The sequence below is a fragment of the Atractosteus spatula genome, chromosome 19 (assembly GCF_055471065.1).
Source record: "Atractosteus spatula isolate fAtrSpa1 chromosome 19, fAtrSpa1.hap1, whole genome shotgun sequence".
Classification (NCBI taxonomy): Eukaryota; Metazoa; Chordata; class Actinopteri; order Semionotiformes; family Lepisosteidae; genus Atractosteus; species Atractosteus spatula.
The window spans coordinates 8,354,078-8,367,628 of record NC_142724.1 but is presented as its reverse complement, the minus strand read 5'-3'; the positions used below and the strand labels follow the sequence as shown (position 1 = coordinate 8,367,628).

The 13,551-nt window shown below is 39.8% G+C and overlaps 2 protein-coding genes across 2 annotated transcripts; both read right to left on the bottom strand.

Annotated features, from left to right (window-relative positions):
• Positions 1–1,811: 1,811 nt before the first annotated feature.
• On the bottom strand, positions 1,812–4,150 carry LOC148818001 (uncharacterized). Its single transcript, XM_088937664.1, has 5 exons — positions 4,068–4,150; positions 3,740–3,863; positions 3,380–3,532; positions 2,065–2,244; positions 1,812–1,930 (listed from the first exon to the last, which is right to left on the bottom strand). The coding sequence occupies exons 1-5, from the start codon at positions 4,137–4,139 to the stop codon at positions 1,812–1,814; spliced, it is 648 nt and encodes a 215-aa protein (XP_088793790.1). The 5' UTR covers positions 4,140–4,150.
• A 3,080-nt stretch (positions 4,151–7,230) lies between these two features.
• Positions 7,231–12,672, bottom strand: mtg2 (mitochondrial ribosome-associated GTPase 2). The gene is made up of 6 exons (XM_088937324.1): positions 12,000–12,672; positions 10,853–11,000; positions 10,465–10,580; positions 9,819–10,037; positions 8,677–8,815; positions 7,231–7,955 (listed from the first exon to the last, which is right to left on the bottom strand). The coding sequence occupies exons 1-6, from the start codon at positions 12,204–12,206 to the stop codon at positions 7,561–7,563; spliced, it is 1,224 nt and encodes a 407-aa protein (XP_088793450.1). The 5' UTR covers positions 12,207–12,672; the 3' UTR covers positions 7,231–7,560.
• Positions 12,673–13,551: the final 879 nt, after the last annotated feature.

Genomic DNA, 13,551 nt, shown 5'->3' with positions numbered 1-13,551 from the left:
AAACTATTTTCTTTTTCTAACTTTTTCTAAATCCTAAGAATAAACAGTCAAACAAATATCAGTGGTTTCAGAAATGGTTTTTGATACAAAATAACAATGTAAATGTAACAATGTAAACAGATTTCTATTATCAAAATACAAGTGAAACTGGGCTATGTTTTTTTTGTATGGAGATAATCACAGGATTAAGAAGAAAAGCACAGTAGATAAACCAGATGCAATAACACTAATCAATCATGTAAGAATCACACTGCATTAGAAGTCAATAATATTAGACATTATTCAACAGGATAAATGGAAAACAGTATTTAAGAACGCAAACACTGTAATTGAGGTTGTAATCATTATTTAATCTCCCAGTAGTATGTTTACTCAGCTCAGGGACCTTATCAGTGTCACAAAGAGCACAGGTTTTACTGATCTGTTTGAGACTGACCAACACAAAAGGTGAACTTTCTCTTGTAAACAGGTTAGAACATTATTCAGACATGGACCAATAACATTTGTGCCCTACTTGTATTTAAACACATAATATCAGGTAAAACGAATCTTCAGGGTGCAAGTGTAGAAAATATTTCATTTACATTTTTTACCTTGAATATGAAGCATGAGGTAAATTATTAAAGGAATAACACTTTCAAAATGAAACCCGAGATTTAAGATGAACATAAAATGGAATGAAGGTAGACTGATACTGTAAGTGCTTCTTGTGACAAATATTTAACTTGTCAATTAACTGTCATGTTAGAATAATAACGATTGACATGTATAATACAGTATGTGTGGTCCCAGTTTGCACAGGTGTTCAATTAAGACTCAATAGTACAGCTGGTTGGCATTTGGCATTGATCCCAAATTTAAACAGAAAATCTTGACTGACCTTTGTTGAGTAGAAGAAAGGATTATCATGGTAAGATTAATACATTAATAAGATTAATACGTTCTATTTATTTTGGTATTGCTGTAACTGTACAGTGTACAATAATGACTTGAATGGCACCCCCTCAATTACACCCCTGCCTTCAAACTCTTATTATTCTCTTATGCTAATTGTGCATATTTTACTAGTCTTTAAATCCCCATGTGCTTCAAATCTGGAAACGATTAATTATTTCACTGATGTGTAGTGAAGTAACTGAGAGTTTGGGAAGAAGAAAAGCTCTACATCCTTTGAGGGTTTTCAATATTACAACATTAGAATGCAGTAACAGAACATAAAAGTGTACATTGTATGTGTACTTCCCATTGAAGACAGATTGCTTGACAGAAATAACAGCTGCCTAGGCTACAGTGGTATTTAGTTCAACAGTCTGTTCTTGTTATGAAGAGAAAATAGTTGAAGTGGAAATGGTAAAATAATACAATACCACAATGCAACAATTACCAGTATGAAAATACTTTGAATATACTTTGCATTACTTGAAATATTACTTTTCATTATATAACACAAAGTTATAAAGCATCCATAAGAAAAAATATATTAAGTCGCAATTTACCATTACACTTTCAAAAAACTGGTAATGTATTAGTGTTATTTCATATCTATGTAATTGCATGTTGACAGTTCTCTGTCAGTCTAAAATCTATCACAGTGCACTGTGAAATATTTTGATATTTGACATTTGAAATTTTAACATAAATTTAATTCAAACATAGGCACTGCACCGCATGAAGTCATTACCTTATTGCTTTAAAACTTCAAATACAGACTAAAACCAAGGCACCAAAACTGTAGTAGAAGAGGCTACTGCAAATTCTGTAGTGGACTCATACAAAGCACAGGAGGAAACGTTTGATTTCTCAGTGCAGTTTTATTCAGGAGTGTAGCCGGCTTGTAGAAACCACTGATACGCATATAAAGCTTCAGGTGAGATTTCTTGTTCAGCCTGGAATCCCTTCTGTGGATAATCTCGAATTCTCTCCACAGCCCCTGAAAGAAACATGCAGTAAAAACCAGTGCATTTGATATCATTATGCAAGGAGTAATACAAGATAAAACCATACAGGCACCAGTAGAACCTCAGAAAACAGATGCGGGTGGCTTTGCTAGCAGCTCTAGCCTACCTAACATGTAGCCAATGAGACTGCTGGCACTGCCCACGGTGGGGTCTGGGTAGTCCCACAGGTCCAGGTCAGGGGAGGTAACAGTGGCATGAGCATGCTGGTTTCCTGGCCACTGCCGAAGGAACGTCGCCAACACACGCCTCTCCATGAAGGGCTGCTGCACCAGGATCACCCTGTCAACTAACACGCCTTACATAAATCACAGACTCAGTGTGCACACATACAGTACACATGGAGCTCCCTGTGAGCTTCTCTGACAGCTGTGTACTATGAAGTCATGACATTTGCAGCACATACTGTACAAACTGAACTGGAGAGAACACATTACCACGGACTAAAGCGTTAACGCACCCAAAAGCCCTAATATTATCCATCCATTAATTTTCTGACCGCTGTGTCCAACACAGTGTCGTGGGGGAGCTGGAGCCTATCCCAGCAACGGTCATAAGGCAGGACACACCCTGGTTGAGACACCAGTCTATGACAGGACACACACACACACACACACACACACACACACACACACACACACACACACACACACACACACGGGCCAGTTTTCCCAGAAGCCAATTACAGTAACTTACCACTATGTCTTTGGACTGGAAGAGGAAATCGGAACACACAGAAATAAAAACTTCCACCAGGAATTGAACACAGGGCCCCAGCACTTGAAAGGCAGTAATGCTAACCACTGTGCCACTCCCTAATATTATATTAATATTAAAAATTACAGGGAAGGATGTCTGCAGAAATAATGAAACCAAGGCAGATTATTTTGGCTTAATATGCTGTTGTATCTACTGCAATTTACTTTTATAGCATGTATCTCTGAATCTAGCTGATCCAGTACTTTAAGCTTCTGGAGAAAAAGGAATTTTGTCACAGTTATCTTTAAACACCATGTGTTTATTTATTACACCTCCCCAAGCCTAATAGCAGAACCATCCCTAATTATAAAATTACCAGTACATCTGTCAGCTTTCAGTCAGTGCTGTTTGTGCTCTACCCATTTATTGGAAATTAACTAAATCAGCCGGATGAAAAATCAGACTTAATCCTTTTCCTTTGCAATTGCTAGTGTAAAAAATTCTGCAGGCGAAAGGCGCTCGGCCTGTTAGTAATTATTTCACGGTGTATGGCTTCCTCTTGTGGATTGTTTGTGACATTACATTGTACTTGTTTCTAAAGGGGCTGTGGTTCTAGCCCTAATGCCTGAAACCAGGGCAGAGAAAAGCTTGATGATTGGTTTGTGAAAAAAAATAACGGTACGGTAAATGTATTGCCCAAAAAAAGAACACACCGAAGGACGCACCAGGAATATTGTGCTCCAGCAGCACTTGGAAAGAAAACCGGATGTTCTCTCCAGTGTTAGTGGCCTTCGTCTCCAGCAAGATCCTCTCCCTGGGCACTCCCATTTTCAGGGCCACATCCATGAAAATCTCAGCTTCCGGACGTTGCCAAACACCTATGCAAACGCAGCCACTTAAGAAGTTAAGATTTATAAGGAATAGCTGTAGGGCTAGGAAGGCCACATTCCAGTTTGAAGAATTCTAGGAACAAGCAGGGAGGAGGGTTAAGGAGACAGCACAGGACCCAGGTCTCCACTTCCATTTTTCCTGCAGTCCTTTTCCAATATGGATCCCCGTGTGAGTGTCTAACCCCTATCATTCACCTGCAGTCTGCTTGCCTAGGTAGCCCGTGAAGAGCAGCCAGGGGGCCCATCCATCCAGGAAGAGCGAGGCCGACCTCTCGGCCACACGAAGGTCATGACAGCCCAGACCGATTATCACATCGCTCTGAAAGGGAGAGCAGAGATTCGGAGACAAGGTCTGATTCTACCGCGGCATTCAAAAGGTCAAAATGTTATTCTGGCCCTGCTCTCTGACAAGATGTGGGTGCCCTTTAGCTGTGTCCATTTGTTTTTCCTCTCTTTTCTTGAGCTTTTCGGGCAAAAGAGGAACAGCAAGCTGGGAAAAGAAATCCAAACCCTGGTGCCTAACCTTGACAAGGGGCTGGCGCAGTTGAAGGTAGTTCCACAGAACCCGCGCCCATTTCTGATACACATCGTCCATTCCCTTTACATGACGACCTGCAGAAGAAATACAGCCACAGGCAAAACACTCACGTTAGTGAGGAGCCCCACTCTTCCAGAACAGTCACTGCAAGCAACGCTGGTTAACTGTACCAGTGTAATTAACCATATCACACAGTGCATTATAAACACTTCTTTCCAATGTCTTTGATATTTCAGTAAGAAACTGACTTTCAAAAACTCACCATGACTCTCTAAGGATAAAGCAGTTACTGATAACGGACTGACGCACTTTTATAAAACCATAGATAAATATTCCACAAGGTCCGTTTTGTCATCTCTAGGTGATTTGAACTCTTAAATGCTACGAACAAAAGCTCAGTCCTGAGAATTTTGTACAAGACAATAATGGCCTTGTGCCATTATTTTGGATTGCTAAGAAAGCAAAGAAACAAAGAAAAAACAGAATAGATGCCTAAAACAAAAGAAGATGTCACAATGATGTACCGTATTTCCTTTTTAAGTTTAGTACACAAAGACACTGCATACAGTCTGCAAGACACATGCTGGCATTTATGCAGTGATGCATATTTGCACCGTTTACTGTACTATAAATACTATAATGCACAGGCCTACCATGAAGCAGCAGTTTAGCATGATGTAGGAATAAAAGCTCACATATACGAAGAAAGCCAGTTCTTCTAAAGAAAACAATACAGTGCAGCACGTTTACGAGCACGGCTGAGGAAATCAATGGCAAGTCAAGGCACTTTCCGTCGTTAAATATCTTTCTCTGAAATGTAATACAATCAGCCATTTTTTCTTCACCCCGCCAAAGAGAGCTTTACAAGTATGAAAGACAGTAAAAATAATTCAGTTATTAGGCAGTAGCAAAGACAAAATAAATAAAAAAAACTGCTGTACCCATAGGTGATTGCTAAGATCAGATCCCACACTAACCACAATACCTCATGCGCCCTGACAGCACTGATAATGCAGTACAGAATTCCCCCGGTATTCTTACCATTCTGTTAAAGGCTAACCTCAGTGTTCAGAGCAGCCCCTCCTTCCTAAATCACCACTGCAAAGCAATTCTTGCGAGAACCAAGGGAAAGGCCTTTGAGGATCCACTTGCTAGCACACTTGTGCTTTTATGCTCAGGAAGGGCTGCGCGATTCCCTTTTGTTTTTATCATAATTGTGTCATCTGACCCGACACACAAGGTAGGCTACTCTGCAGCTCATCTGACCAGCCCCCCATTAACTATCTGAGAGCCCAGTCAGCACGAATGCAAAGTAAACATCTGCCTCTGTGGGGGGGAGTGTTTTAAAAGCATGCTGCTTTTATTTTTCAGAAAATGAACAAAACAGTAACAAAAGAAAACCTCATTCACCACTAATCTGGCTGCTGACAGCATTATTTAACAGAGCTGATGCTGTACTGTCCCTGCTTGTTTTATTTATGTATGCAGTGCTATAGTATGTACTGTAAGTCTTACACATCTTAAACACAGGAGTTGCAGTATATTTTTGTAAGCATCAAGCTTTTTCTCAGTTTTGACTGATACCATTTAGGTTAGGTGAGAAAGTCAAGCTTGTCATTAAGCAATCTTCAAAATCCTGATCTTAACAACTCACAGTTAATTATATGTCAGCAGGCAATAGGAAGACAATCCATCACTTTTACCTATCAAATCTACTGTAATTGATCCATTCTTAGATGTACCTCATTAATAAGAAATTGAACACAACAGCAGCAAAAGGAAAAGCTTTACACTCCCCATTCACCACTAATCTGGCTGCTGACAGCACTGTCTAACAGAGCTGATGCTGTACTGTTCCTGTGTTTTATTCATATATGCAGGGCTGTGTACTGTCTTACACATCCTAGATGCAGTGGTTACCAGTCAAATCTAATCGATATATTCTCAGGTGTTCCTTATAGGTGTTACAGGTGTAAATAACATCTTTGATTCCTCTCTACACCTACGCTTCCACTACAAAATGCATATCATTAACTGATCTTAAAATGGCTATAGGAAATGTTAGCATAGAATTGTTTCTGTATAAAAAGTATAAGCACTATGTAAAAATGCAAAATGTCTATGACAACACTTTATATACAGTATGTATACTTTAAATTATTCATCCGCACCAAACATACTCATCCAAATTCTGACTTTTCATGGCAAATTTTGAAGCTAATGTCTGTTTTTGACAAATTCTTACAATATTAAATTGATATTGAATATATTCAATATATAATTAATATACAGTATATTAAATTCTTAAAATATTATGTATCGTTAGGGATTTGTCTGTAACATCAAAACATTATTGTAGCCCTTTTAACAATTATCAATAATACACACAAAACACTGGCTTTAGAAGAAAAGATCACATACTATACACAAGTATATGTAGCATTTAGTTAATAAACACTTTATAGAATATCACATGTCAAAGAATGTGTCAATATCCAAGTACATACTGTATATCCGTGTTCTAACTGCATCATCCAGCGGTGGAGCTGGAGACTACACCAGTAAACAACTGGAACAAGGTAGGATACATCCTGGACAAGGCTGCAAGACAGCAAGCAGCGCTGCAAGGCAAACACTAACCACTGCGCCATTGTGCCGCTTATCTATTCGTTATAAGAAAAGGAGGTTAGTAAAGATGAGAGTTGCAGCAACTGTGGCCTATCCTGGAGGCACAGGGCACCAGGCAGGACCACACCCTGAATGGAATGCAAGTCCATTGGAGGACACACAGAGACAACTCAGGCACTTAAATTAACCTAACCAGCCTGTCTTTGGAAAGTGGAAGAAAACCAAAGCACCTGGTAACAAACTCCTCTATTCAGCTGATCCAACTGCTAGGCATGTAGCCTCCTCCTCCCTCACCACTCTATGATCGTGCGTCCTGAAGCTCTGCACTCAGAGAGAGAGACAAGCCTCACCGATCCTCCCCACTCTACAAAAGAGCCCCTCTTCGGTTCAAGGGTATATGAGTAAGGAACTAAGGCTCACTCATAAATTACTCAAAATGTAATTCAGTGAGTTAGTCGCTACACAGATAAGCATAAAAATCAAGAGTACTAGAAATAGAAAAGAGTCCATGAACAAAGAATAATCAAAATAATTTATTTTAACAAATTATAATGTACAATTCACATTCTAATTCACACTTGCATCTTAAAGCACTATTTAGAAAAGACAAGAATTTTATGAGCATAAAAACCTGTTTAGGTCCAATGCAATTTCACTTGCATAAATTTGAGTTGTTTCAAAAGAAAATGTTTATAAGGGAATTCACTCAGTCTTGCAATGTACTCCTTCAAAATATCCATTAAATAACCAACACCACAGAGAATAATGATGCTGCGCTGGGTAGAGCACTTTTTTGGAAGACGGTGTTGGCCTTTGGGCTGATCACAGGCAGGGTTTTCCTCTGCGTGTTCTACCACGTCACAGGGCTCCCTCCTGCCCTCTCCTCAGTCAGCAGATACCCGTCGTACAGCTCTCGGAGGTGCAGGATGAGCTCCTCTACATTGTGCCCAGTGAGGGCGGAAACAGGGATGACCCTCTGTGTCACGCGGCTCCTGAGGGCTGCCAGGTTGGCACGAGCCTCCGGGAGGTCCACCTTGTTGGCCACGATGGCCTGTGGGCGCCCGGACAGTCCCGGCTCGTACTGCTCCAGCTCGAAGCGGAGCTCCTGCAGCTGAGTCCAGGGCTCGCGCGCCGACAGGTCGAGGACGTAGATCAGGAATCGGCAGCGCTCGATGTGGCGCAGGAAAGAGATCCCCAGGCCGCGATTCCTGTGAGCGCCTCGGATAATTCCTGGGATGTCAGCAACTGTTCGGTAACAAAAGAAGAGACATATTGAAAAATAATATCCGGACAATTACAATTTAAAAAAAAAATGAAAGTGTGAATCCCAATGAAGGAGAAAATGCTGGCAGGAATCTGAAGAACAACCTGTCCCCAGAGTGTGAGCCTGCGCTTGACAACACGCACCCACTCTGCCTGCTTTCACTTGGAGTCCATTTTACTTACGGGAAACATATGGGACGGGGGAGAGCCATCCTCTTATTTAACTTGGATAACTGGTATAAAAGATGTTTTGCTTTTGTTTCCACAATTTTATTTGGAATGCTGCAAATAACTTCATGAAAATCATTCCACCACTCATTCCCTGGCATGTATTAGCTACCTCTCAATCTCTGTAGCACTCTCTTCAAATCTCACCCTAGCAGCAAAAACAGCATAAAATTCAAGTACTGTACTAACATATGCAAATGCAAAATAAAACATAAATCCCAAAAAATTGAATTATCTGAGCTTGCTGAACCATTTCGCCTCATGATTACTGAAACTTTTAAGTGCCCCGCACTGTCTAACTCCTGTTGCTATAAATCTCCACAACAGTAACACCCTAATTGCTATATACATATGCATACTATACAGATTATACATGCTCACAGCGAAGGTATGATATTAACATGTTTTTTGGTTTTTATGCAATTTGTTTCGTTCTTGTTGAAGAATTTCAGGCAAATGAACGGAGTCTGCGTACCTGCAACCTGTTCATGGTCCTGGTACTGGACGATACCAACATGGGGATTTAATGTAGTGAAAGGATAAGCAGCCACTGCCGGCTTAGCGTTGGAAATTGCTCGCAAAAGGGAAGACTTCCCAGCATTTGGAAAGCCAACCTGAATACAAGAAAAACAGTGCAAATGATGTACAGAAATAAATCATCACAAGGTCAATTCAGCACATAAAAGAAAAAAGCATGCTTAGTGCTACATTATTAAGGAAAGACAATGCTGATATATCATAGCTGAACAGGCAAAAAGGTAAGTCTGTGTAATTAGTTACATTTATATAGCACTTTTGTACCCCAAAGGATCTTAAAGAGCTTTCCTTAGAGGAAGGAACCAACCCCTTTCTCCACTGAAGTGCAACACACACCTGGGTGATGCCTGGCAGGCATTTTGCAACAGCAGCTCAATGATACAATCGCTTAACAGCTTATCCAGTTGAATTAGGCAGGCCAAACTGTGTAAGACCAGAGTAGGATATAGACAAGCCTGTATTAAGGTCAAGGTTACATCCGACTTGCATGAACATCATCATGGCATCTTTTATGTTCATCAACACAACTTGCAGCTATAACCTGGATTTCCCTGGAGGTCTCCCATCCCACTGGGCCGGTACTGACCAGGCCCAGGCTTTTCTAGCTGAAGAGACGTACAGAAATAGAACTATAAAAGTTATAGATACAGTATGTATTTTATATATTGTACAACTAACTGCAGTTTCTTACAGATAATGCCAATTGATGTACAAGAAAAACAAATGTGTAATGCACAAAAAAGTGAAGGATGTATGTTCAGATACAGTGTAGCTACTGTAAGTTACACAGCCTTCTTTGAGTAAAGGCAGAGAAAAGGCACAGCTTGACATGAAGAGCAGACTGAAATTTCAACACAGCTACAAGTACCCAATAGCTGAAGTACACAAATCAATGCACTAAGCTACTAATATAACATTTAAAGTAACCTTATCCTCAAAACAAGTCAAATGAACTCAAATTCTTCAGGCTTCCATGAACTAAGTCTACCAAAACATGTGTCACTCCCTCTAATCAAAGGTCTGTGTTGGCTCCTCAGTGTTCAGTCAAAGTGCTCAGTCCCTGTACCTCTCTCAACTCACCATGCCTGCGTGTGCCATCGTACGGAGCTCCAGATGCAGCACTTTCTCCTGCCCGGGCTCCCCTGGAGTGGCTGTTGTTGGAGCCCGGTTCTCGTTGGACAGAAAAAAACGGTTTCCCTTGCCCCCTGCTCCACCGAATGCTGCAATGTACTCCTGGCCTTGCCTGGACAGATCAGCCACAATCTTCCCATTCTCCTTTACTATGGTACCTACAGGCACCTGCAACACATAAGCAGACCTCCATTGCACCTCTCACCCAGTTGAACTGATCTGAATTGGTGATTCCAACTTTTAGAAAAACAAAGTTCTTTCATTTTTCATCCACCAAATTTAGAAACATCAATTGTTAATGAACCTGACTTACTTTTCCCGCACTGCACAGGAAGAATGAGGATCTCTGATTGCATTCCCCTAACATGCCCATCTGTCAAAGTCATTTGCAACACTGCAAGCTCTAAAGTGCCACGACAGTGTGTACTGAATGGAGGGCTGACAGGTTTTTCATGGATATCATTGAAAGCTCACAAATGGCTAGCTGATCCCAAAAATTAAAGTTTCATGGCAAACAATAACGAATCAAGTCAGCCACACTCGGGCCTGCTGACACTTTGCCAGTTGTGTGAACTCTGAAAACGAGAATGCTCACTGTGATGTAGGTGGTCTTGGCATTCCGGCCATAGCAGTTTTTCTTTCCTCCTGATTCTCCATCCTGCCCGCGGTACACTGGAGCAACCGTTGACAGAGATTTCACTTGCTGATCAACTGAAAACACAAAAGGTACTGTTAAGGGAGCTAAAACGTATTTGATAGCATCAGATATCTACTGTACACAGTCTTGTACTCTTTGGTCCGGCAATCCTCAGAGCTGCATGCTGAAGACTAACATCAAAATGTTTGTTGTCAAGGTGTGCTAGTTTTGTTTATATTTTAAAGCTACATGTGCTCTTTGTTTTCATACTGTACTTTGGTCTTCTTTTTTATGTGATTCTTTGTTCTTTCTTGCTTACAAAAATCATGCACAATTAATCAGGTACCTTTAATGATAATGTCTCCCCCATTGCCTCCATTTCCTCCATCAGGCCCTCCAAACTCTTTCCTGGGTTCGCTGTGGAAGGTGCATGCTCCTTTGCCTCCTGACCCTGCAGTCAAACTAACTCTCCGGTGATCAACAAAGTAGCGTGTCTGTTCCCAAAATAGGAAACGATGTGGGTGCAGTGAACATTACCACAGAGCAGTGCTGCCTCAGTATCTTCTAATGTGGTACATTCACACATGAAGTGATTTAACAGCACCTATATTTTCCCTTTTTAATTTGACATTTATAACTCAACTGACAACATCTAGATTTGGTATAAAAATATTATGCTGAGCATTCTGGCTCCTGAATTTGAAAATACAAAAATACTTTTGCATTATAGTGCAAATGGAAAAGTTCAAAATTCTGTGAGTGAAACAGGATTCTATTGTTGGAGGTGGAGCACACATGAAAATTAATCATTTCTTTGAATTAGGAAAGTTAACTATTATAAATTAGAGAGTGTGCTGAAGAACTACAATGTTAAAATGAGCACCGCATGATACTATGATGGAAATATACTTTTATGTTGTTTTTCATCAAACCTACAATTTCACAGTATAGTATTTGTATTGTTCATGCAGCTGCAAAATTAAAGGAATCATTACTTACATTTAATTTGAAATCTGGAAATACATAGCTAAAACACAGGCAGTTTTAGCCAGCATTACAGCAAAATATCCTCTAAACTAAAAGTTGTATATTTCCTACTAATACAACTATAGAATATTAAAAGAAAGAACAAGGACAAGTTGTTATAGATTGCAAACTGCTACCAGTTTATGAATATGCTGCATCTATTTTTACCGGTAATTGCATAAATATTAATTAAAATGATACACTGACTTTTTTCAAGAACTGGCTCTTCAAGATCTATTAGCTGCTACCACAAATTGCTGGAATGAACTTTTCTGCTTTGTTAATATAAATAAGGAATTCAAGAAATGTTTACAAAACCTTTCATATGAAAGCCACAATTTTTTGCAATTGCAATTTCTTGCAATCAGTTCTTTCAACAGGCTGAGCAATCGAAGACTTCCTGACTGAGTCTAGCATGGAGTGGGCACATACAGTATGCGACAAGAATTTACTGTAAGTATACCTACCAACTTCTTTTCTGAAATATCTGTTTTCTTCTTAACACACCCGGCCTTGGCGCACTGGGAGCATGTGGTAGAGAAGTAACGCACGTTTGTCCTGTGCTGACCTGCAGCCCCACTCACTGACACCGACAGTGCAGAGAGCATCCTCCTGCCGGGCACTGCGCTTAACAGTCTGACCACGTCTTGCAGGAGCCATCCTCCGATCGTCATACTCTGTGGATTAAGCAGTTTAAGCTACAGGAGGAGCAGAAAAAAAAGAATAAATAAATCTACTGGCACAAAATACTGTATTTTTTCAATACTCGATTAATAATACTATTGGACTTCATCTAATCTCTTTTACGACTGTGCCAATTCGTAAATATCAATTAAGACCCTCTAGGTACAACAGGTTATTCTTAAAAATGCAAATACAAACGCCACAATCCTTTCTCTCAATAGGTGTAAATAAATATTCTAAGTGTCAGTCGCGTGACAGTCCAATGCTATTGCAGCTACAGTAGACTTGTAATAAATTAAATCAATGTATTTATCAATGTTTCAAGAAACAATATAGTATTATGAATACTACTGGTTGATATAAAGTTTTTTTGCAAGACTGTATCTATTTTGTTTCTAAGTAGTTTTAAATGGAACATTCAAGTCAACCTAATCCAGCCACATTCCCTCACCTAACAACACGTGACACCGTCTATTGAAGTACGGTAAGCACTGAGGATAAAAATACTTCAGAAAACGGCGTTCCAAAAGAATACATTTCAAACCGGTTTTAGTAAACTGATACGATACACGTATTTGCAAAAAGAAGAGGAGACACATAGTTTTACAGTTATATTAACAGTATTTATGCAAATTCTATACTGACCTTTACTGTAATACTACTGGTAAAAAGGAAAGTTTGCATTCGATTTAGCTACCAAAGCAGTATTCATTTTATCTATTAGTCTGTCTCTTTTGACTAGCAGTTCAATGTACTCTTTAGACAAATATGATTTCCTTCAGGTTTAATTTCCTGTGCTTATTACTCTTTTCTGGCATACAGTGCTACTCCCACCTCTTCTTTGATCATGTCCGTCTTTCCTAAACATAGCACACCCACCGATATTGTATTCATCTCCACCACTCAGTCAGTTCTTAAACATCAACTCCTAATGCATTGGTATATCTAACACTTTATTTCAAACATTTTTAGTGTTTGAATGCAATTTTTTTTCAGATTGGGCTTTTAAAGGGGATTGAGTGAGATTGGTTGAAATGTCCATGTCTTTCTGATTCTCTTGGTCCTCTGTAGATCTTTTAGGGGGGTTTGCTCCTTCATTCCTAGTTCAAATGCCTCAATATTTAACAATTCTTTATCCTTATTTGTTGGTCCCTTTCTTAGACGTGGTCTACCATGGTTTAACCATGTTTTCGGCTGTTTGAGCTGTATCATGGAAAATACCAGTGTTAGTCTTCATCTTCTATTGTCTTCCTATAGCTACTGTACTGTACATTGAGTAAGGGGCTGCATCTTGCAGTATTATCACAATGTGAGCCACCACAACACCAACCATTT